The sequence below is a fragment of the Dasypus novemcinctus genome, chromosome 17, assembly GCF_030445035.2.
Source record: "Dasypus novemcinctus isolate mDasNov1 chromosome 17, mDasNov1.1.hap2, whole genome shotgun sequence".
Classification (NCBI taxonomy): domain Eukaryota; kingdom Metazoa; phylum Chordata; class Mammalia; order Cingulata; family Dasypodidae; genus Dasypus; species Dasypus novemcinctus.
The window spans coordinates 78474297-78497515 of NC_080689.1; the positions used below are offsets into that span (position 1 = coordinate 78474297).

Consider the following 23219-nt stretch of genomic DNA (forward strand, 5'->3'; position numbering starts at 1 on the left):
AGTGGGCATCAGAGGAGAGGATAAGGGGGGAGCTCAGGGCTGCCAGTTTTGTTCCCTCCTTAGAGTGTCCTTGGTCTCAGGCTTCTCCATCTGGTGCAAGTTTTCATTAGGTTTTAGATAAGGGAGAGTGAAAAAAACAGGAACTTCCTAGGCAGTGGAAAGCAGGAACTTGCTAGGGAGTGGAAAACAGGGATTTGCTTTGTCCCTAAAGACAGTTTTCACTAATAAGCAATGATGCGCAGCTACGCACTATGGATTACAGGAGTCAGATTACACAGGTGAAGCAAAACCATCATTCACTAGTTCAATCTAAAGGTTAAAGCGGTAGCAGGCCATGTATCGTATGACTGCTTTGGTCTCGTTCACTGTCAAGACAGGCACTACAGTTTTATAACAGGTAAATACACCCACAAACTCATGCACTTCCCGTTACAAGTGCCATATTCTGCGCGGCCAGAAGCACACACATTCAGGGGTAGAGGATCACTCAAGGCTGTGAACACGAGGGCCTGGGGCCACTTCCAGAGTCTTGCCAGCACAACCTTCTATTTGTTGGAGAAACACTCACTGCCACTTGAAGTCTCATTGGAAGTCTTCCTTGCGCTACACTCCTCCCTTTTATTTTATTCGACTGAAAAAGAACGTACTTGCCCTCATCTCACTTTGTTCCCATCCAGTCATGCTCATAGACTGCAGATTTTCAGCTTGATTTATGTTTTTATACACCCTAATATGAAAAGTTATCTATGAAATAATAAAGGCAATAAATGGGAAAAAACTATTTGTTACAACTCTGTTTTGTAAAGAACATTTTCAGGAATTCTTCCCCTTTCATCCAAACCACTTTATTTGATCCTGTCCATAATGGCTGGGGCCTTGTAGAGATCACAGTTAAAGGGTGTGTTTTCAAGCCCATCCTTAAAAGAAGCTTGTGCTGGAGAGTGGGACCCTCCAGGGAACTGACAGTGCAGAAAGTGTGAGACCTGAGGTAGACCAGGCAGCGGCTGTGACATTAGGGCCTCGACAGAACTCCAGACCTAGAGCGAGACTCTTCCATGGGCCTTGAGCCTTCACGTGCAATGGAAGACACCATGATTAAGCCAGGTCTGCAGATTTTAATTCTCACACTGCATGTCTGGTTTCTTTTTTTTTTTTTAAGATTTATTTATTTGTTTGTTTGTTTCTATCTCCTTCCCCCGCCTCACCCCAGTTGTCTGTTCTGTGTCTATTTGCTGCGTCGTCCTCTTTGTCCACTTCTGTTGTTGTCAGCGGCACAGGAATCCGTGTCTCTTTTTGTTGCGTCATCTTGCTGCGTCAGCTCTCCGTGTGTGCGGCGCCATTCCTGGGCAGGCTGCGCTTTCTTTCACGCTGGGCGGCTCTCCTTACAGGGAGCTCTCCTTGCACGTGGGGCTCCCCTACACGGGGACACCCCTGCGTGGCCTGGCACTTCTTGCGCGCATCAGCTGGCCCACGCGCAGTGCTGGCTTCTTTTATTAATGGTGATTGCTCCAAGAGGAAGGGCAATGAGTGATTTTCTTCTTCCTCCCAGTCTTCTGTATTTGCCGCATGGTCTCTCACGAGTATGTTTTACTTTTATGATCGAAGAAAACGAATCATGTTTTCTTTTAAAAAGGAGAGGGAAGAACAGTAGACACAGTCTAGGCAAAAACCAAACACACACACACACAACACTTTTCATGGTAACTCTTTTTTATGTGAATAGTCACTAAACTCACCGCTTTTCAGTGCCTCGGATTTCCTGACAAGTTTCTTGCCTCCGCCTTTGAATGTCTCCTCTGGGCATTTTAGTCTTGTTTCTCCGGGTCCATCCTGGCTCCCACACAGCAGGCTCATTAAAAGGCTGCTCCGCAAAGAGTGCGGTGAACTGCAGCCTGAGGAGAATGTTGGGCCCTACAAAGAGATTTCATTCGAAAGGCCCTGTGAGGCGTCAGTCATTAAACAGCTCCCAAGGAACACAAGGTGTAGTGGGAGCGAGTGCCCGTGTCATCATTTCTAAGGTGTCTGTATGTGGTCAACTTTGTGTTTCAGATTCAATATTTAACGGTCTTATGGTCTCCTAGGAAGAGTGGCTGACCTGTCAGAGAAACTGGCTCTACCTAGAAAGCATCTTTAACGCCCCAGATATTCAGAGGCAGCTGCCTGCGGAGTCCAAGATGTTCCTGCAGGTGGACAAGTCATGGAAGGAGATCATGAGGAAGGTGAACCGGCTGCCGAATGCTCTGCGAGCCGCTACGCAACCGGGTAAGAACCAGAACATTGTAAACCAAAACCCGCAAATAAAAGGCTGCACGAGCACCTAAAGTGTCCGTCACCTATAACAATCTGATAACACGTGGTGCGTGAAGCCGCTGGTTCTATTAATAGTTAGCGCTGCTGACTGGGAATATTGCTAAGCAATGCCCACTGAGTGCCGTACTTATTATTCTCTCTCAGCTTAGGCTGCAGATTTGGCACCCAAGAATCTGGGTTTTCTTGTTGTGTGTGTTGGTTTTTTCCTTTCTGTTTCTCTAATTTGAGGACTCTGGCCCAGAGGACCAGTGAGGCTTCCATCCACAGTCTTGACTGCAAGGCCTACATTTGCCTCCAGTTAACCCATTCTGCCAAAGCTCCCCCATATTTCTAATCACAGAACTTTCCACCTCTTATTTGTAATTAATTCATGAAAACACATTAAAAAATGTTGTCATTCTAGTCTCAAAGGTAAAATGTGTTTCAAGAAGTTCTGTTTCTAAGGATGTGAAATCAAGCCTTTCAGGGTGCAGCAGTGTGGTTAGAGACCTTGGGATCATATATGTATGCTGTATGTGCTATATATGATACCGCAGCCTCAGTGCCTTGGTGTTCTGGCCAAACTGAAGCATGTGACCTCTCCTCCTGAACCCCCCAGGCAGCCTCCTTGCCAAGCAGATGCAGCCTGCTAGGTATGCTCTTTGCCCCAAAAACTCTACTGCATAAGACAGAAACAGAAAGGGAAAACTATGTAGACTGATAAAATTGAAAACTTCAAAGCTCCTGGAGCTGGTTTAATAAATTACAGTGCACTCATAAAATGGAATATTATGCAGCCATTAAAAGCAATGGGCTTGAACTGTATGACCTAACGTGGAAAAATGTACATGATATATGGCTAAGTAAGATGTGCAAGTTGAAGCACAACAGATGTTGCATAATCCTATTTTTTAAAAATGATATGCATGCACAATGTATAGTTGTTGAAATATATAAAAAATCTAGAAGGATATAGGTATGCACATCAATTTGTTTAGAGTTGTTCCTTTGGGTATAGGATAATGTACCGAGAGGAGTGGAGAAGAAGCAAGACTGGAAGTGAAAGGCAGTTTTTATTTTTCACTTTATAAGCATCAAGTATAATTATTTTTTAAAAGGTGGGAGTATTAAAAGTAATTTTTATTTTCTATTTTATGCTTTTTTCAATTTCTAAGTTTTCTAGAAAAAAGAGGCATTACTTTTATAATCAGGAAAAACTCGTAACTAGGTATCTTCTGATTATAGAAATTGTTCTACCACTTTGCTTTTGGAAAGTTACCGTGTAGTTTTAACAGAAGGCTCCTCTGTCTTCTTACACTTAATGATGACTTTTTTGAGTGTGGTTGAAGTTGCCTCAGCAACTTCCCAGTAGAGGCTCATTTTTATAGGTTTCTTTTGTTTTTAGTTTACTAGCACATGAAAAGTTACTACATTTATAGCTTATACTTGAATGTTTTATAATAGAATTTCATATACACTCAATCCTCATTGTTCACAGATTCCATAATAGCAAATCTTCTCACTCACTGAAATTTATTTTTAACCCTGATACTTGTGGCACTTTCACAAACATGCTCAGAGCTACAGAAGATCTGAGTCACCTGATGAGCACTTTTCTCAGCTGAGATGGAGCAAGGCAACACTGCCTGCTGGCTTCAGTTCTCATACTGTAAACCACTGTGCTTTCTGTTGTGTATTTAGTGCCATGGTTTTGGAATTTTTGTTGGTGATTTCACTGTCTGAAATGGCCCAAAGCATGAAGTATCACCTAGTGTTCCCAAGCACAAGAAGGCTGTGCTGTGCTGTAAGGAGAAAATGCCTGTATTAGGTCAGCTGGGTTCCGTCCTGATTCTAGTGCTGTTGGCCACAAGATCAGTGCTGATGAATCAGCCTCACTTCACGGCCCCAATTGTGATCCATGACCAAACTGACTTAAATTATGTTCAGAGGCTCTCACCAAACGCTGCTCTAATATGTTCTAAAGGCAATGACGCTGTTTCTAGATGGCCTTAAATGGGGGCGGTCTCTAAGGGCTTCCTAAAGAATCATTATATGCAAATTGAAGGAAGGAACAAAAGATGGAAGAAACGTGGAAAACTAAGGTCCTGTCCTGATTTGTTGATTAACTGTTGTGACCAGAGGCTCAGGCTTGCAAGAACCTAACCCTGTATTTCCCCTAGGGGCAGAGAGTCAGTATCCACAAATTCAGCAATCACAGCAACTTTACAGAACATAACTACTGCAAATAACAAGACCCACCTGGATAAACATGCATAAAAAGACAAAAATTTCATATATTAAAATATTTTAAATGGCAATTTTACAGCAGAATTATGACTAATGTTTGTTTTCTTCTTTTTCTTCCTTTTATGTTTTCTTTACAAGCTTTATTTTATTTTCCAAACTTTATAAACCAGCATGTGTTACTTTCATAATAAGAAAAAAAAGTTAAAAATCACTAAAATAACAATTGCACATTTTGTTATATTTTAGCAAAACAGACTGAAAAAATTATGCAAACAATTGTGTGATAGGAAACCAAAATGAAGTCCTGGGAAAATTAGTTTGCGAAAAAAAGTATTCACTGTCAGTTTTAAGCTTTCCCTCAAAATGAAAGAGCAACTTCTATAACCATCTCTTTATTGAATACCTATTATGAGCCCCAAACAATGTTGTGAGTAAAGAGTGAAGTGAGATGAAGTAGCCAGGTTATATGACCGTCCTCTTAGTTAATATGAATGGTTAACTTTCATGACTATCATTGTGGTGTGGCCAAATGTGTGTTTACAGGTTTTGTTTATTTGTTTGTTTGGTGGGTTGGTTGGTTTTGTATGCTTTCCATATGGTTGTATGGTGGGTTGGTTGGTTTTGTATGCTTTCCATATGGTTTTATGGGTTATCAAATGAGGAAGTGTGAATGGATTTGTTTAAAAAATCATAACCTGCCCTGGAATGTGCTTGTATACCGACTTGTAGATCTTAGCAGATCAGTGCCATTTTATCATCATTTTTATCTTTATTTTTGCACTTGGTACAAAAACTAAAGAAATTTCAGGTACTAAATCTTTCCCATTTTGAAGTTATTCCTGAGTTGTGCTAGATCTACTGAACTTCTGTTGTATATCCATGAATTCATAAATCTTAAATAGAAAAAAAATTGGAATGAGCTGACACTATAATTATACCATCTCCAAATTCTACTCTATACTCCCTGCTACCCTCTTCCCAGCTCACTCTCTCTAGTCTTACAAGAGCAACAATCATTGACTTCATAGAATCTGTCCATCCTCACCGCCATCATGTTCTTACTTCCATCTTTACCCAGAGGAGATCCTACCATCCATTCCTTAATGCCTTCCTTGCAAACCCTCTTCACTGTCCTTTTCCATCATACTCACCTGCCAAAACATAATCTTAGTTAAAATCTATTATCCACAACTCCTCCCCTGCACCCAAGAAGTTGCTAGAAGAAATCATACAATCTTGCTAAGGGGTCTCGTCTAAATTCATATTCCCAGTTCTCAAATGGGCAAATGGATATGCAACCCTCTCTGTCTGGCAAGCCTTCTACATTTCCCTCAGTAGGCTTGCTTACCTTCTCACCAACATGACCATTTCACACCCGTGGCCTCTTGCCTCCGACTTCAGCTGCCACCAACTATCCTGGAACTTGCTTTGCTATTGGCAGACAGATGGGAACTCCCCATCATTCTACCACTAAGTGTATCGACTGCTCCCTTCCCGACTCCCCCCCGCCCCCCCCCCCCAATATTCACTGACTTCCTCTGTTATCAATGAAAGAATTGTCCCTGATTTTAGCAAAGGCCACCTCCTCCTTTAGGCTCTGGCTCCTGTCCTCTCTCTCTCAGCTCAGGTCCTTTGCAACTGAGGCGGCACTCCCTTTCCATTTCACTTTCTTTCTCCTATGGAATTGTTTCCATTAACATTCTAATCAAAAGGCCCTAAAATGCCCCATAGTACATTTGTAAAAACCTGCCATAACTCCTAACCTCCCTTCAACTTCTTTGCCCTTTTTTACATCAAACTTCTTGAAAGAGTTATATATATATATTAGCTCTCTTTGCTTCCCAGCTGCCATTTTTTAACCCACTTTATATTCTTATATACTGGACTGCTTTAAGTAAATTACAGAAATCATGTTATTTATCCCTAAATACTTAAGTATGCAATTCAAAAAAATACATTTTCCTATATAGCTATGTTAATATGATCATACTGGATAAAATTAATAATCATTCTTTAACATCAGTGAATTCCCTGTTCTATTCAAATTCCCTCCAAATTTTTGAGAACTGGCCTGTCCAAATCCAGGACCTCACATTAGATCGGTAGACCACACCTTAAATCTCTTTAAATCCAGAACTGCAACTTTGTTCATAACACTCTTTGTTAAAGAGACTAGATCATTTATCCCCTTGAATGTTCCAACTTCTGAATTTGTCTGATTGCTGCTACATGGTGTCATTTAGCATGTTCCTCTCTCTTCTGCGATTTTTGTAATACCTATCATTTTTCCAGTGTTTTTCTAATCATCTCTGGGTTGGATGTACCTTGTCCTTTGATAGATTCCTGAGTAAGAGTTCATGGAAGAATGTTCCATGAGATCTTCTGGTTTACAACTCCATGTCTCTTACCTTCTTAGAGGATCTTGTAGTTGTTCCTTCATTGTTTACAAGCATTGTTGTTTCTGTCAAACTCTGATGGCAAGTTTTTTGTGTGTGTTTTTTCCCTTGTAAATGATTTGGTCTTTTTACCTAGATACTCAAAACACTTTTCTTTATATTTAAAATACTAAATGTTTACTAGTTTATGACTGAGTACTGACTGTGCAAGAACAATGTTTCCAGGTACACTGAATGACTTTTTAATATGTAGATAAGTTTTCTTAACTTCAAGGGAGTTTCATTTATAATTTAAGTATTCTTTGACATGTGTTTTTTTCTCCAAGGACTCCTTTGACTATCATCTATTCTATTCTATTTTTCTCTGTTTTAACTCTCTTCTATTTTATTCTTGCTCATATTTTTATCATGTTAGCCTTAATTTTTAACTTGTTTCATTTTCTTTCTTTTAACATTTCTATATTCTATGAGATTTCTTTATTGAGATTTCTGAGAAACCTATTTTTCTTGTGTTCTTTATAACTTGATCTTCATTTCTGTGATGATTTTGTCTTCTTCAATTTCTTTCTGTCATTTTCTTTCATGTGCTTTTGTTGTCTTGGTATCTCTTCCCTAAATTCCTTTATTTATGCTTTTGAGTGTTCTTTCATAGTTATAATTACTTCATTAAATGTTTCTTTTAAAATTAATGTTGGAATGCTGTTGCTCAACTTTTTTCTGCTTCATAGTGGTATTTCCTTATGAGTTTTCTTTCAGTCAAGAACATTTGATTTTCTGGTTACCTTAAAATAAATTTGTATAGATGTGGCAAATTTGCTTTATTTTTTAATGTACTCTCTTTTTTTATTTTTAAAAGAAATTTAGATTACCTAAATATTACATTAAAAATATAGGAATTTCCCATATGCCTGGTTCCTAGCCCTCCCATATTTTTTCCACATCAACATCCTTCATTAGTATGGTACATTTGCCACAATTGATGAAAACATCTTGGAGCATTGCCACAAAGCATGGATTATAGTTTACATTGTAGTTTACACTCTCGTCCACACATTTTTGTCAGTTATTACAGGATATACAATGGCCTGTATCTGTCATTGCAGTGTCATTCAGGACAATTCCCAAGTCCCAAAAATGCCCCCAAATTACACCTATTTTTCCCTTTCCCTCTCCTCAGAACCTCCAGTGGCCACTGCCTCCATGTCAATGATGAGTTCTTCCATTGCTAAGACCGCAATAAGTCTATAGTAGAATAACAGTCTACTCTAGTCCATCATTCATTCCCCAATCCTGAGGATTCTGGGATGGTGATGCCCACTCCACCTCTAATTGAAAGGAGGCTTAGATCCCATGGGGCAGATGGATGGGACTATCTTGCTTGCAGTTATAGACTCTGTCTGTTCCTTGAGATGGTCATTGTCAATTATCTCCTTATTAGTTGTCCTGGGTGAGTCCAATGAACTGAAGAGTAGATGTTGCAAATCTGTTGAGATTCAGATACAACCAGTTATAGTAGTTATTACAAGTATTGCTTTCTCTCCAAACTTAGTAATTTTCCTCCTTAAAGGCTGCCAACTTCTGATGGCATTGTAAGGGAAACTAAAGAATTATGTATGAATCTCTCTGGGGAGTAAGTGAAGAAGTAATTAATTTTTAAAATCCACTTCCATCGACTTTTATAAAACTTCAGGTACTTCTTAATTATTGATAGTAATTTTAGTACTTATAGAAGGGAGGGAATTCTAGTCAGGAGAAGAAGGCTTGAGTAATCTGGCTTTTTGTGGGGGAAGGGTTTGTGTTGCTTTTTTAAAAATCTGATTCCACAATACAACTGGTCCTAAAGATTTCAACTAAAGAAGTGTGGCCTATATCATTATTTCAATTAATGACAAGGCCATGAAGAAATCTCAAGCAGAGTAAAGGGACTAGAGAATGACCAGGGGCTGCCGTGGAGGTGGAGGTAGGGGCTTTTTTGGTAACGTGGCTTTGGAGCAGAAGCCTGCAGGAAATGAGGAAGTGAGGCCAGCTAGGGGTCTCTGGGAGGGTGTGAGAGGCAGAGGGGACCCTGTTCCCGCCTTGGAGCCCAGCCCATGGGAGGGGCCATGTGCCTGGGAGAGGAGCGCACCCGCAGAGGCGCAGAGGCGACAGCAGGAGCCAGCGGTGGGACCACGTTCCCACCCAGAGCCGTGGAGCCCACTGTGGAGATGCAGGTTGGATTCTGGGTGGGTGGGGAAGCCAAACTCCCAAGATGAGGGAGACTTGGTTCTTGTTCCTCAAACGGCTGTAGTTGAGAGGTGAAGAAGTAGGAATCTGTTGCCACAATTACGCCCTGTAAAGATGCCGAGGAAGCAGAAAAGATGTGCACAAGACTGTGACAAAGAATGAGGAGGGCTTAGAGACTGAGTTTGAAGGTCAAGAGGGGATGACTGCTTGGTTTGGTTTGTGCACTTCAGGCACTGCCAGCTAAAAATGTTTAAAATTAAGCATACTTGGTCACACATAGTAATTTTATCGTATTTATTAATAAAATAATTGTGTTATTTAAATTAATAGTTAACATTCTTAACCAACACTCCCTAATTTTTTTAAAAGATTTTTATTTATTTCTCTCCCCTCCCCCCCCACCCCGGTTGTCTATTCTCTGTGTCTACTTGCTGCATGTTCTTCTTTGTCCGCTTCTGTTGTTGTCAGTGGCATGGGAATCTGTGTCTCTTTTTGTTGTGTCATCTTGCTGTGTCAGCTCTCCGTGTGTACGGCACCATTCCTGGGCAGGCTGCACTTTCTTTCGCGCTGGGCGGCTCTCCTACGGGGCGCACTCCTTGCGCGTGGGGCTCCCCTATGCGGGGGACACCCCTGCGTGGCAAAGCACTCCTTGCGCGCATCAGCACTGCACATGGGCCAGCTCCACACGGGTCAAGGAGGCCCGGGGTTTGAACCACGGACCTCCCATGTGGTAGATGGATGCCCTAACCACTGGACCAAGTCCGTTTCCCCCTAATTTTTTTTAAGTCCCCCCTCTCCCCAGATGGCTTCCTTGTGTTTTTGCTCATTGTCTGCTCATTCTCTGTTTTTTCTTTAGGAGGCACCAAGAACCCAACCCAGGATGTCCCATGTGGCAGGCAGGTGCTTAACTGCTTGAGCCACCTCTGCTCCCTGACCCCCAATTTTAATTTATTAGGCCATTCTTCCATCAATGAAACCAAAACGTTAAAGTGTTAATACTATATTTTACTTCCATTTAAAATTATATCCTCTATTTATTTTTAGTCTGATTGTGTACCATATTTATTGTTGTCCCGTTTTCTATGTGGTGTGGATCTGCTGCTAAAATCCTGGTGGTTCTGCTGGAATAGTATAGGATATAGACTGGAAGTCAAAAGAACTTAGTATTGGGAACAGATGCGGCTCAAGCAGTGGAGCACCTGCTTCCCACAGGAAAGGTCCTAGATTTGGTTCCCAGTGCCTCCTAAAAAACAACAACAAAAAGACAAACAACAAGCATTCAAATTTAAAAAACCCAACTCAGGAAGCCAGTGTGGCTCAGAGGTTGAGCACCGGCTTCCCACTTACAAGGTCCCAGGTTCAATCCTGATCCCATTACCTCAAAAAAAAAAACAAAAAAAAAACCACTTGGTATTAATTTCCATTCTCTCGAGGGCTAAAGGTGCAACCTAAGCCTCCATCAGCAAATCAAACTGTTCGTTGGTTTGGTTTGGTTTGATTTCAGTTTTTGCTTGTTGAAGAGTATTAGATTTATACTGACATTTTTTGGCTTTTTGTTTACTTTTTAATTGTGCTCTCTCTCTCTCTATATATATATATATGAGACACATCGTTTCTCATTTTAACAATTTTTAAGAGAGCACTTCAGTGGTATTAAATATATTCAGTATTGTGTTCTCTCATCACCACCATCCATTACCAAAATGTTTCCATGACCCCGAACAAAACTATGTACCCATTAAGCCATAGCTCTCTATTCCCTCTTCGCCTGGCCCAGGATTACCTCTAATCTGCTTTCAGTCTCCATAAATTTTCTTATTCTAGATATTTCATATAAGTGGAATCATGCAATGTTTTCCTTTTCTCTCCAATTTATTTCACTCAATATAATGCTTTCAGTGTTCATCCATGCTGTAGCATGTATCAGAGCTTCATCCCTTTTATGATTGAATACTATTCCATTGTATGGATATATACCACATTTTGTTTACCAGTTCATCTGCTGATGGGTACTTGGGTTGTTCTCACATTTAGTTATTGTGAATAATGCTCCCATGAACTTTGGTATACAAGTATTTGAGTCCCTACTTGCAATTTTGGAGGTATACATATAGGAGTGGAATTGCTAGTTTATATGGTAATCTATGTTTAATTGTTTAAAGAAGTGTCAAATCATATTACACAGTGACTGCCCTATCTTATAATCCCACCAACAATGCATGAGGGTTCTAATTTCTCTGCATCCTTGCCAACATTTGGTATTTTCTCCTTTAAAATAATAGCTATCTTAGTTGGATATAGTCTTTATTTTAATACAAGTTCACCAATACTCTTTTCTTTTTTTTCAATGACTAGGACTTATGGAGACTTTTCAAAACAATAATGCACTACTGGATCAAATTCAGAAGTGTCTAGAGGCCTATTTAGAATCAAAAAGAGTGATTTTTCCAAGGTGAGTTTATAAACCTTCCTAGGCAACCTAAGATATTTTTTTGGAAGTTAAGACCATCCATCAATTTTTAAAAGGATATACTTAACACAAACTATAACTTCAAAACATCAGGGAACCGGAGAGGGGAATGAGGAGATACTTGATCATGGAAATCCCACTACTTTCTTCACTGGGGAAAGTAAGTCTCAAAGATTGTACACCATTTGGTAAAATGTTCAGCAGGCAAGTACCGAGGTGCTGGCGGGCTCCTCACTCCCTGCGTTGCTCACGGTGGGTTGCACGTGCGTGTACCCACAGATGTGCGTGTTAGAGACCTGTGTTGCCAGAGCAGTTTTCTTTCAGTTAATTGGTGGCCTAAATGTGTCACTGCAGAGGTTTTCTAAGGGGTCCTTGTAGATTCCCCATTTTATAAATCTCAAATGAAATTCTTTTATTCAGTCATTCATTCCAAAAACATATCAAGTGTTATGCTCAGTGAGAAAGAGGCAAAGAAAAGGCCACTTTAACCCAATAAATGGTCTCAATTACATAACCAAGTCCAGCCAGGGTGAACAGCAAAATTCTAAAATGCTTTCAAAGTTGAAACGTCCCCCTCCCTCAGTGCAGGCCTACTGCGGGACCGAGGCTTTAGGGACCACGAAGGCGTGTGGCCCTCCGCGCTCGCCCTCCAGTCAGGCTTCGGAGGTCGCTGGGGGAGGCGGGGGCAGCGGGCGGAGCCGGGCCGGGCCGGGGGAGGCAGGCGCCGCAGGGGGGGCCGCGGGCGGAGCCGGGCCGGGCCGGGGGAGGCAGGCGCGGCAGGGGGAGCCGCGGGCGGAGCCGGGCTGGGCCGGGGGAGGCAGGCGCGGCAGGGGGGGCCGCGGGCGGAGCGGGGCCGGGCCGGGGGAGGCCGGCGCGGCAGGGGGGGCCGCGGGCGGAGCCGGGCTGGGCCGGGGAGGGAGGCGCGGCAGGGGGGGCCGCGGGCGGAGCCGGGCCGGGCCGGGGGAGGCAGGCGCGGCAGGGGGGGGCCGCGGGCGGAGCGGGGCCGGGCCGGGGGAGGCCGGCGCGGCAGGGGGGGCCGCGGGCGGAGCCGGGCTGGGCCGGGGAGGGAGGCGCGGCAGGGGGAGCCGTGGACGGAGCCGGGCTGGGCCGGGACCCTCCCAGCTCCCCCGCCCGTGTGGTGCCGTCCCGGGCTCTTCACCACCCCTCAGTTGGGGGGCGCCCGCCGCAGCCACAGCTCCCCGCAGCAGCGGAGGTCTCCCTGGCCGGGCCTCGCTGTGGCTCCCTCACCCCCGGCATCCAGCCCTGCCCCGAGGGCCTGCTGGGCAGGACGGAAGGACGGAAGGACGGGCGTGCGGGTCACGTGGCCTGGCCCCCGGGTCGCCCCAGGACCGCCGCCTCAGCGCAGTGGGGAGCCGCTCGGCCCCAGCGCGCCCCCTGTCCGTCCCTCAGGCTCCTCAGGCGCGGCCGGGTCCCACACCGCGAGTCCCCCGGGCCTCAGCGGATGCCCGCCGAGCGCTCCCTGTTGAAAGCTAGGTTTTGGGGGGGAAGGAGGGATCAAAGCACCACCCATGCTCCCTAGTAGGGGCGGGGAACCCTGAACGCATCCCTCTCCCTGTCTCTAGCCCCCGCACGTCCAAACGCTCAAGCGAGCAGGGCCCCTAGGCCTGCCCCGTCCACCCGCGAGTCAGCGCGGGGCGTGAGCCGTGGGCTGTGGGCCACTGCGGCCCTCGGCTGCAGCCAGAACCGAGCCTGAAATGGTTCCATTGGAACGTCCACTCGTGTGACCTGAGGAAGTTTTGGTCTGGCACGCACAAGCCACGCCTGGCACTTGGAAAAGAGGTTCCAGGCAGGGGATCAGAGGTTCCCGCAGGGGCGGGGGGCGGAGGAAGGAGCTCGGGAAGGGCGGGCAGCGTTCACGGGGCCTTTCCACCAGGCTCGGCCGCCTGCCGCGGAAGAGAGGGGGGCTCTCAGGGGCCCCTGGAAATCAAGGGCAAAACCCCCCGCTTCAGGCCTCGGCTGCCAACGGAGAAGGGCGGCTTCTCCTCCCGATGGCTTCTCGGTCTACCAGCAGGGCCTCTCGCGGGCATCGGGTCGCGAATGGCCGCGGAAAGGGGTTCCGGGAAGTACTGCTTCAGCCTCTCTCTGCTGCAGGGGCATCGTCAGGCTGACAGCCAGCGTCGGCCTGGGCATTTACTAAGTGCTGCTCGGTCCACCAAGACCTTCAAAGCGTGAGAGAGTTAGGAACAGGGTAGTAGTAAAAAGGAAGCCTTGCTGACAGGGAAAAAAACTGAGAACCACTGTCTTAAATCTTAATATTTAGCCCCTCAGAAGCTATTTAGAATGAGCTAGAATAGCCAGATGGGATAATAAATCAAATTCATTTGGAGTTATTCAACATAATACAGACTCTAACATGAAAGGTTGGCATTTACAAGAATATTTTTAGTTATCTAAGATTTGAAAAACATTTTTTATAAAGGGCCACATAGTAAATATTTTAGGCTTGGCACAGTAAATATTTTAAGCTGCCAGTCTCTGTCCCAAGTACTCAACTCTGCCATTACAACTAAAGAAACCTTAAACAGTACATAAACAAATAGGCACATCTGTGTAACAATAAAATATGATTGACAAAAACAGGCAGCAGGCCAGATTTGGCCTTTGATCTATAGCAAAAGAGTATCCTGCAAGTTCACAATTGCTTTACCCACCTTATTGCTAATGATATTGAAATGTATGCAAATGCTTGATTTCTATGTAGGTGTAGCTTCATACTTGGAAATGGTGTATTGGCAACGTCCTCCTCTGCCTCCTGCTCCCAGTAGCACATGCTGCAGGGAACAGCGTTACCTTTGGGTTGGGGGAAACACCCTCTGTACGTCTACAGGCCAGATAAGGTCCCTGCCACCACCACCCTCCATCCATCCATCCATCCATCCGTCCGTCCATCCATCCATCCAGTCAACACACGACGTACTGAATACCAAGTATGGGTGAGGCTAGATTCTAGGGGAAATAATACGTCTTTACTCTAGGAGCTCAAAGCTAACTAAAGCAGACAGGTACAAATCATTATGACTGTAAGAAATAGCTTCTTTCCTTTTCCCTTTTTTTTTTTGCAATTTTTATTAAAATCGTTTAATTTTTATGTACCAGGCACTACTTCTAGGTGTTTGAGATGTACCATCCCTAATCTTGACAGAAATCTTTTTACCCACCTGTGGCCTTCCTAGTAGGTCGGAGGCACAGGGAATCTATGGATGGGAAGAAACGTAGCTAAGCAATTTACCTGGTAGGTCTTTCTAGGCTTTGCTTTGACTTCCACTTATATTTTAAGCTTTTCCTTTAATCCAGATTTTACTTCTTGTCAAATGACGAACTTCTGGAGATTTTGGCCCAGACGCGAAACCCCCAAGCCGTGCAGCCACACTTGAGGAAATGCTTCGACTCCATTTCCAAACTCAAATTTGCTCTCCTGCCTCCTGCCGAGGGAAAAATTCCTGGTATTGATGGAGAGACAGAAAAGGTTTATACGAATGACATTTTAGCGATGCTGTCACCAGAAGGAGAAAAGGTGAGGCGCTTTTTATTTGTAACTCTTTGTATTAGTCAGCCAAAGGGGTGCTGATGCAAAATACCAGCAACTGGTTGGTTTTTATAAAGGGTATCTTTCTGGAGGTAGGAGCTTACAGATACCAGGCTGTAAAGTGTAATTTACTTCCCTCACCAAAGTCTATTTACACGTGTTGGAGCAAGATGGCTGCTGACAGCTGTGAGGGTTCAGGCTTCCTGGGTTCCTCCCTTCCAGGGTCTTGCTTCTCTCTGGGTTCAAGGTCCCTCCCTTGCAGGGTCTTGCTTCTTCCTGGGCTCAGGGTTCCTCTCTTCCTGGGGCTGGCTTCTGTTTCTTCTGTGAGCTTATTTCCCAGGGTTCCAGTTTAAGGCGTCAGCATCAAACTCCAACATCAAAAACCCTCAACTCTGTCCGTTGTCGTGCCTTTTATCAATGCCTTAATGATGTGGCCCAATCAAAGCCCTAACCATAACTTAATCACCCCCAGATACAGACCAGATTACAAACATAATCCAATATCTATTTTTGGGATTCATAACCATACTAAACTGCTACACTCTTCATGACTAAACGTACTCTTCTGGGGTTGGGGGCAGAAGCACTCATCCAGGGCTTGTGTGTGCTCACGGCTTTCAAAGATGACCAGGCTCCAGCTCCTGCCCTGAGTGCTCACAGCCTCAGGGAGAAACAGTCCAGTGAACAAAAGGCACCATGGCCAATGCGCTCGTAGAGGCACTTGCTCTGTGCTTGGGAACAGAGCGGGCAAAACAGAAACCCTGTCTCTCCCAGCTCTCCTCAAGCTGCACAGAGGTGGGCTGGTTACAGACTTGGATTCTGCAGCCGGGATACCTGCATTCAAGTTCCAGAGCTGGCCTCTAACCTCCTCTGTAAAATGGGGATTCATAAACGTACCTGCTTGGTGGGGGCGTGTGGATTTTCAGGGGGCTGTCCGTGTAAATTACTTAAAAGAGCATGCTGAGAGCACCGGGAATTAGTTTCCTTTGGTGGTCTCAGTGTCTGGCACTCCCGTGAAGCCCTGAGCCAGCAGATGCATTAGCAGGCTGAGTGACACTCACTCCGGGAGCCCAGGAACATGGACAGGGAGGGAGGGAAGGGCATTCCAGAGGGCAGGGAAACCCCACGCTTCTGCGTCCAGTTAGAGCAACAGAGGAGCTGGAGCCCATGAGCATTTTGTTTGTCCTGAATTGACCCTTTGGCAAAAGAATTCGCTCATCACTACTGCAGAAGAAGAGAAAGGAGAGCACCAAAGCTAGAATCGTGGGAAACATGAAATTTCAAGGGTGGGTAGAAGAATAAGAGCAGATGAAGGAGATCAAGATGAACAAGACATACTGTTCATTGGTAATCCAAGAAATAAGTATGAGACGGGCCAAAAAGTGTCAATTGGACTTGATGATTGGAAGGACAATGGTAAACTTAAAGAGGAGTGGTGGCAGGGCGGGTCGTAAATCAGATTGCAACGCGTAGGAAAATGATGAGACATGAGGAAATTCATGTAATGCATGTAGACACCCCTTTTGGGGAGTTGACTCCAAAGGAAAACAGTAAAATAAAACGGTAAGTAGAGGAAGAGTAAGAGGGGTAAGAGGGCTGTCAATAGGAATTTCCAGTATCTGTGGTCAGGCCTCAGTGCTCTCCTAGCTCAGGTTTCTGACATTGAAGTACCAAGGATGGCCAGCCTGCAAGTGTTGGATGAGCCATTTCCTGGTGGCTTGGACTGTCCCCCAGGTCACCTTGGGAAAAGGCCTCAAGGCCCGAGGCAACGTGGAGGACTGGCTCGGCAAGGTGGAAGAGGCCATGTTCACGTCCCTGCGTCGCCTGTGCAAGGCTGCCATCGCTGACTACCAGGGGAAACTGAGGACACAGTGGGTGGTCGCCGGCCATCCTTCTCAGGTCAGTGACTTCCACTGAATTGCCATCTCTGTATTTTATTATTTTGTTTTATTTTTTATTTTTTTGGAGGCCTGCATCGATGCTAAGGAGGGCTGTTTTCACGCAGGTGATCCTGACCATTTCTCAAATCATGTGGTGCCGAGACATGACCGAGTGTTTGGAAGCAGATGCTGGCAATCGCCTAGAGGCCCTGGAAGCTTTTGAAAAAGTAAACTTTGAGGTGAGCTGTTTAACAGAGTAACAGTGCGCATGCCTCTGCACAGGCTGGTCACAGAGGTATTATTAGCGTGGTCAATGCCAAGTCACTTTGTTTCATAAATTCTAATGCTCTGACAGGACCAGTAAAACTTCACAGTTCTCACTAAAACCATTTACAGTCAAGTTTTCCTAGGGCCTCTACCATGATGTGTGTGTGGTATTTATACAAACACTTATGAAAATAGGAGGGAAAAAAGAAATTATAATGGTTTGTAACCTTTAAGGAGAAATTATATTTATTGGGTGCTGGAATCTCCCACAGAAGTTCATTCAATCCAGGAAACACCCCCAGGATTTGTGCCATTTCTATTTCTAGGCTCAAGATGTGCTTTTCTATTTTATAGTACCCTTCTGCAACCATCAAAAAAACAATAAGTAATGGAGTGACTCTAGATACCATTTACAAGATTGGCTGTAGTTTGGAAATGCTATTTTACAGCTGGGCCTAACCTTTTAATCCAAATTGCATTCAACTTCCAAGCTATATTGCATTTTCCCGTGAAGGTCCTCAATGGAATTGCTTCTCAGAGAGCCCCAGGAAAGAAAAAAGCTTCAAAACATTTCCATCAACCTCTCTATAGAGGGGGTCCCTGTTCAGAGTTGGGCCCGAGTGAAAATTCAGCCCAGCTGCACATGGTGTCACAGGCACTGCTCATCCCTGAAATCGATTGACCCACTTAGGTGGAACTCAGAAACTATACTCTTTAATTTGTTCAAGCGTTGGCTTGATTAAACAGCTCAGGTTTTCTAACGTCAGTGGGAGAATTACCCCTGAAGATGAGGAGAATTGTCTTTAATCACATTTAATTTTTAGTCTTCTCTAGAGTAGTTAGAGCCTGGGACATTCCTCAGGGCAAATGTCTACTTGTGTCTCATTCCTCCCCTTCATAGTATTGTGGCTGACATCCAGGTACTTATCCTCTCTGATTCTCAGTCTCCTCAGATGTAAAATGGGGGTGAAGATAGTATGCACGTCATAGAAATGTTAATAGAATTACGCAAGATAAACTTTTGTCATCTTTGGTCACAGAATTACAGACTCTCAGAATTAGGTGGTTTTAGCTGATATCTACTTCAAATTTAATAGTAAAGAAAGACATAGATGTCACCCAATGTCTGAAAATTCATTATGACTTTTTTTTTTTGTAGCGGTTAAATTCCCTGGCTGCCCTAGTTCGAGGCAGCCTTCCTAAATTACACAGAAACATCATTACTGCCTTGATTACTATTGATGTCCATGCGAGAGACATTGTCTCCGAGCTTGTTGAAGCCAAGGTAAACGTTGCATTTAAATGAGAGCATATATGTCTTTCTGAAATGAGTGCATCCAATGCATGGACCATTTGTATCATCTGTAGGTGGACCAAGTTGAATCCTTTGACTGGCAGCGACAACTGCGCTATTACTGGGACGTGGACCTGGATAACTGCATGGCTAGGATGGCGCTCTCTCAGTATACTTATGGCTACGAATATTTGGGTGCCTGCCCAAGATTAGTTATCACACCCCTCACAGTACGTTACTGTTTACAGAGGTTAATGTTGACACAAGAGTGTTTTTTTACCAAGTTACATCTTAAAAAGTTTCATCTACTATTAACTCACGAAAGGACTTGCCCTAATGCATCTTCATGAAACATTGATTTGAAATTTATTTCTGTGCGTGGGTCTTTGAGTCTCTTTCCACTTCTAGAAAATCTTTCTGAGAAACCAGTACCCCTCCCTCCCCCCATAGAAAAGGAAGGACTTAGGGGCTTGTGAGTGGTCAATTCCCTTCAGTAATGAGCTTATCAATTTCTTCAGGATCGCTGCTACCTTTGCCTCATGGGGGCTTTGCAGCTCGACCTTGGGGGTGCCCCAGCTGGTCCTGCTGGCACTGGGAAAACCGAGACTACCAAAGACCTGGCAAAAGCTCTCGCCATCCAGTGTGTGGTCTTCAACTGTTCCGACGGTTTGGACTACAAGGTACGGTCCTGGCATCTGAATATTAGCTTTGAGTGTTTTACCTGTTTGTTTGCTTTTTTCTACTTTTAACATGATATAACAAATGGAGAGAATGGGTTGATAGAAAGCAAGGGAAGAGAACTGGGACAAGGAGTGGTCCCAGTGAAATACGTGGTACAAAGGAGAAGAGTCAACACTGGGCAGACTGGGTTGGGCAGGTAGCAGAGGATTTGTCCACTAGTGATAAAGTCAAAACCTGCAAATGTCAGTGAGTAGAGAGAAATGAGGTGAGATACAAGATGCAACAATGGGGAAACCTAGGAACAAGAAATAAGCTTCCAGGAAGAGGTGAGTAACTCACCAAGTAGTGTACGGAAAATGAAATATGTAGGAGGTTCTCAAACTTAAATTGTTGAGCTCTCCAACGAGCTTTTGTTTATGTGGTTTTAAATCTGTTAATATTTACCATGCTAGAATTTAAAAAAATATTTTATTTTTAAAAAATAACAATAACAAACACATTACTTGTTAATGTAAGGATACCAGGCCAGGGTGTCATTGTGCACCACTGGAAGTGCTGTCACGAGCTGGGCATGAACACTTTGTAACCCCAGTGACCAGCATCATGAAGAGCTCTCTGTCCTTTGACTTAAGAGATTTTTAAAAATCTTCATAATAAAATTGCTGAACAAACTAGGAATAGAAGAGCATCTTCTCAACCTCATAGAGCACCTCTATGAAAATCTCACAGCAAACATCACACTTGACAGACTGAAGGCTTTCCCCCTAAGATCATGAAAAAGACAAGGATGTCCAGTCTTGCAACTTCTTTTTTTTAATTGGCGTATTTATTTTTATTTTCCATCTGTTATACATGAATACAAGCCTTATTATTTTATCCATATTTTTGGAATTATTTTAACTTTGAGTTATCTTATTTCTTCTAACAGTAGGACTTTAGCACCTTTACTATGCTCTTTAATTTGTAATTATAAAAAAAAGTCATAAAATATTTCATTTTTTTATCATTAATATTTTTATTTTTAAAGAAGCTTTAGATTATGTAAATGTTACATAAAAAATATAAGGGATTCCCATATGCCCCATTTCCTCCCCCTCCCACTTGTTTCCAACATTGTACTGGATGTGTTCTGCCCAGGAACACCCTAATGAATGCCCTAAAAAATATCAGAACTAATAATCAAGTTCAGCAAGTTTGTAAGACATTAGCTCAATATACAAAAATCAATTTAATACTTAGATTGTACAGAGTTTCTGTTTGGGTTTGTTGAAAAGTTTTGGTAATGGATGGTGGTGATAGTAGTACATTGTGAATGTAGTTAACAGCACCATATTTGAATGGGGTTTAAAGGGGAAATTTTGGGTTGTGTAAACATTATTAGAATAAAAAACTAAAAAAAAACATAGGACTGTACAACACAAACAGTGAACTCTATTGTAAATGATGGATTATAGTCCATTATGGTCCATTACGGTCCAATTATAAAAATATTTTTCATGAATTGTGACAAATGTGCCACACTAATGCAAGGTGGGATGCTATATGGGAACTTTGTATTTTATGCATGAGTTTCCTTTAAACCTACGACTTCTTTTTTTTTTTTTTTTTTTTATTTATTTCTCTCCCCTTCCCACCCCCAACCCCCTCCCCTCCCCCCCCGGCCCCAGTTGTGGGTTCTCTGTGTGTTCTTCTTTGTCCGCTTCTGTTGTTGTCAGTGGCATGAGAATCTGTATCTCTTTTTGTTGGATCATCTTGCTGTGTCAGTTCTCCATGTGTGCAGCACCATTCCTGGGCAGGCTGCACTTTCTTTCAACAGCTCTCCTTACGGGGCACACTCCTTGCGCATGGGGCCCCCCTACACGGGGGCACCCTTGTGTGGCACGGCACTCCTTGCGCGCATCAGCACTGCATGTGGGCCAGCTCCACACGGGTCAAGGAGGCCTGGAGTTTGAACCACAGACCTCCCATGTGGTAGATGGACGCCCTAACCACTGGGCCAAGTCTGCTTCCCTACAACTTCTTTTTTAATCAATTGTATTTCATACAGTAGCAACAAGCAAACCAAAATGGAAATTAAAAAAAATAATTTCAGTTACAATAGAATGAGAAAGAATGAAATACTTAGAAGTAAAGTTAATAAAAGAATGCAAAACTACAAAATATTACTAAAAGAATAAAGGACTATGTAATAAACTATGTAAATAGAAAGACATCCCATGTCCATGGATCAGGAAACTTAATGTGGCAGTATTCTCCAAATTGATCTGCAGAGTCATTGAAACTAGCTGGCTTCTTTGAAGAAACTCATAAGCTGCTTCTAAAATTCATATGGAAATGTATGGGTCCCAGAAGAGCCAAAATATTCCTGGGAGGGGGGTGCTGCACAAAACTGGAGGACTCGGGATTCCCAATTCAATACTAAAAAGCTATAGTAATCCAGACAATATGGTGCTGAAATAAATATGGAATTATAAATCAATGTAATTGAATTAAGAGTTCAGAAATAAACACATTTATGGTCAAATGATTTTTGACAACAGTGCCAAGACAATTCAATGGGAAAAGAATAGTCTTTTGAACAAATAGTGCTGGGGCAAGTGGATATCCATTTGTAGAAGAATGAAGTTGGGCCTGGACTGCACACCATATACAAAAATTATCTCAAAATGAGTCAAAGACTTAAATATGTAAGAGCTAAAAATATAAAACTCTTAGAAAACAATATAGGTTGTTAATCTTTGTAACCTTGGAGCAGGCAATGTCTTCTTAGATATGAAAACAAAAGCACAAGTAACAATAACAAAATAAACTGAATATCACAAAAACATTTGTGCTTCAAAACTACCATCAAGAAAGTGAAAGACAGCCCACGAAAAGTGAAATAAGTTTTGTGAATCATATAGCTCATAAGGAACTTAAGTCTAAAATGTATAAAGAACTGTTTACAACTCCATAATAAAAAGACAACCCAATTTAAAAATGGGCAAAGGATCTGAATAGATAATTCTCCAAAGGAGATAAACAAATGGCCAATAAGCACAAAAAAGTTCAACATTATTAGCCATCAGGGAAAATGCAAATCAAAACCACAATAATATTCCATTTCACACTTACTAGAATGAGTATAATAAAAAAGCTAGATAATAGTAAGTGTTAAGCAAGGATGTGAAGATACTGGAGCCCTCACATCCTGCTGGTGGAAATGTAAAATGGTGCAGCTCTTTTGGAAAGCAGTTTGGTAGTTCCTCAAAGGTGAAACACTTACATTTTACCCAGCGATTGCACTCCTAGGTATATTCCCAAGATAATTGAAAACATGTCCACACAAAAACTCGTACACAAACTATCATAGCAGCATTATTCATAATAATGGATATTATTAAAAGGACCTTTCAATAGATAAATAGATAATAAAATGTGGTCTATCCATACAATAAAATATTCAGCCATAGAAAGGAACAAAGTACTAATACATGCCGTGACACAGATGAGCCTTGAAAACATTATGGTAGTCACAAAAGACCACACATTGTGTGATTCCATTTATATGAAATGTCTAGAAAGGGCAATTATGTAGAGACAGGAAGTAGATTAGTGGTTACCTAGAGCAGACAGAGGGGAATGGTGGGATTGGATGGAGTGGGGGGATAGCTAAGTGGTGTGGGGTTTCTATATGAGGTAATGAATGAAACTGTTCTAAAATTGATTGTGGTGACTGATACACAACTCTGTGAGTATATTAAAAGTCATTGAGGGAAGCGGATATGGCTCAAGTGATTGAGCTCCTCCCAACCACATGGGAGGTCCCAGGTTCGGTTTACAGTGCCTTCTAAAGAAGGCAGCAAGGTGGTGCGACAAGGGACACAAGAAGAAAAACATAACGAGAGACACAACAAAGGAGGCAGGGGGCTCCCTGGTACCTTCT

At 43.2% G+C, this 23219-nt stretch overlaps 1 protein-coding gene across 1 annotated transcript in view; it reads left to right on the forward strand.

Annotated features, from left to right (window-relative positions):
* Window positions 1-23219, forward strand: part of DNAH6 (dynein axonemal heavy chain 6) — a 320342-nt gene that overhangs the window by 118845 nt on the left and 178278 nt on the right. Inside the window, exons 22-29 of the mRNA XM_058278997.2 lie at window positions 2082-2262; window positions 11511-11607; window positions 14941-15160; window positions 16907-17071; window positions 17178-17291; window positions 18479-18604; window positions 18688-18843; window positions 19132-19293. Coding sequence (XP_058134980.1) covers window positions 2082-2262; window positions 11511-11607; window positions 14941-15160; window positions 16907-17071; window positions 17178-17291; window positions 18479-18604; window positions 18688-18843; window positions 19132-19293 — 1221 coding nt within the window. The remainder of the gene's footprint in view (window positions 1-2081; window positions 2263-11510; window positions 11608-14940; window positions 15161-16906; window positions 17072-17177; window positions 17292-18478; window positions 18605-18687; window positions 18844-19131; window positions 19294-23219) is intronic.